General features: G+C 39.6%; 1 protein-coding gene across 1 annotated transcript in view; it reads right to left on the minus strand.

Moving 5' to 3' along the window:
* mtfmt (mitochondrial methionyl-tRNA formyltransferase) overlaps positions 1 to 1,231 on the minus strand; it is a 15,238-nt gene that overhangs the window by 9,579 nt on the left and 4,428 nt on the right. The window contains exons 4-5 of the mRNA XM_015392780.1: positions 821 to 923; positions 673 to 748 (exon numbers count right to left, since the gene is read on the minus strand). Of these exons, the coding sequence (XP_015248266.1) occupies positions 673 to 748; positions 821 to 923 (179 nt within the window). The remainder of the gene's footprint in view (positions 1 to 672; positions 749 to 820; positions 924 to 1,231) is intronic.

Below are 1,231 nucleotides of genomic sequence, written 5' to 3' on the forward strand. Positions count from 1 at the left end.
CAGAGCTAACCTGCTGAAGATAATGAAATATTCCAGTGAACGTCAGCCAGAGCTAACCTGCTGAAGATAATGAAATATTCCAGTGAACGTCAGCCAGAGCTAACCTGCTGAAGATAAAGTTCAAACAAGACTTATTCTGACAGATTTATGGAACTAGTTTAACCTTTAGTTCGGCTCAAACAGTTGATCAGATTATTGATTATTCAAATACTCCTCAACTAATTCAATAATTGAATGACTGACAGAGCGACACACTGACAGCAGCAATTATACCAAGACAGTAAGAAAATATGAACATGAAGCGCAGCTTAAAGATAATCTGGAGACGCTGAAACTAAATACCTGCTGTAATCTGAGCTCCGGCACAGAAACCGACCCACTTATGCCCAGAATATAAAACTAGATTGAAGCAGCAGATTATGGTTTTTTTCCACTAGTTTAATGCGCTATAGACTGTTCTTCCATACGGACTCTAAAGGGGCCAAAGTTAAGCTTTCAGCTACGCTTTCCTAACTGAGTTATTGTTCTTTTTGAAGAAGCTTAAAGCCAGTTAAATTTCCCAAATTAAATTTAATTCCTCTTAATATCTGGAAGTTGGTCTGAATTGTCCTTTTATTCTAAAATCAAACAGGAAATGAAATGTTTGTATTATTGAAATGCAGACCCACGTACCAAACGTTACACCCGCCGTCCCTTGCTCTCGTTTATTAGCAATTCTTTCAGGAAGCTTCCGTAACGTATCAACCAACTGAAAAACAGAGCAGCTTTGTTAATTGTTTGTAAAACGAGAAGCAACGATTCCACCGATATCCTAACTTACAAGATGAGCTCCTCTGGTGGCCAGAGCAGCACCCAGATCTTCAGCACTGCAGAGATTAGGAACCGGATGGAGCTCCTGGTTTAGGATGGGGCCAACGTCAAACCTACAAGATAAAGCCAGGTAGGTCAGATATCCCACTAAACCAGCAGGAATGGTGTTTGCACTAAATGTGTTCATGTGGAGTCGCCCTCTGTATTGGTTCTAGAGGAAAATGTTTTAATGAGGATTTAAAGGAAATTTATCTTCATTTCAAAGGCTCATAACCTAAAAACAGACAGCTGAGTATCATCCAGCTAGAACATTCTCCGTTCCTCTGGGTGTTTGGTTAGGACTTCTTTCCTTCCAGAATAGAATTTAAAATCCTCCTTCTCACATATAAAGCCTTAAATGACCAAGCTCCATCTGATATCA

The sequence above is a fragment of the Cyprinodon variegatus genome, unplaced genomic scaffold (genome assembly GCF_000732505.1).
Source record: "Cyprinodon variegatus isolate N-32 unplaced genomic scaffold, C_variegatus-1.0 Scaffold606, whole genome shotgun sequence".
Lineage (NCBI taxonomy): Eukaryota > Metazoa > Chordata > Actinopteri > Cyprinodontiformes > Cyprinodontidae > Cyprinodon > Cyprinodon variegatus.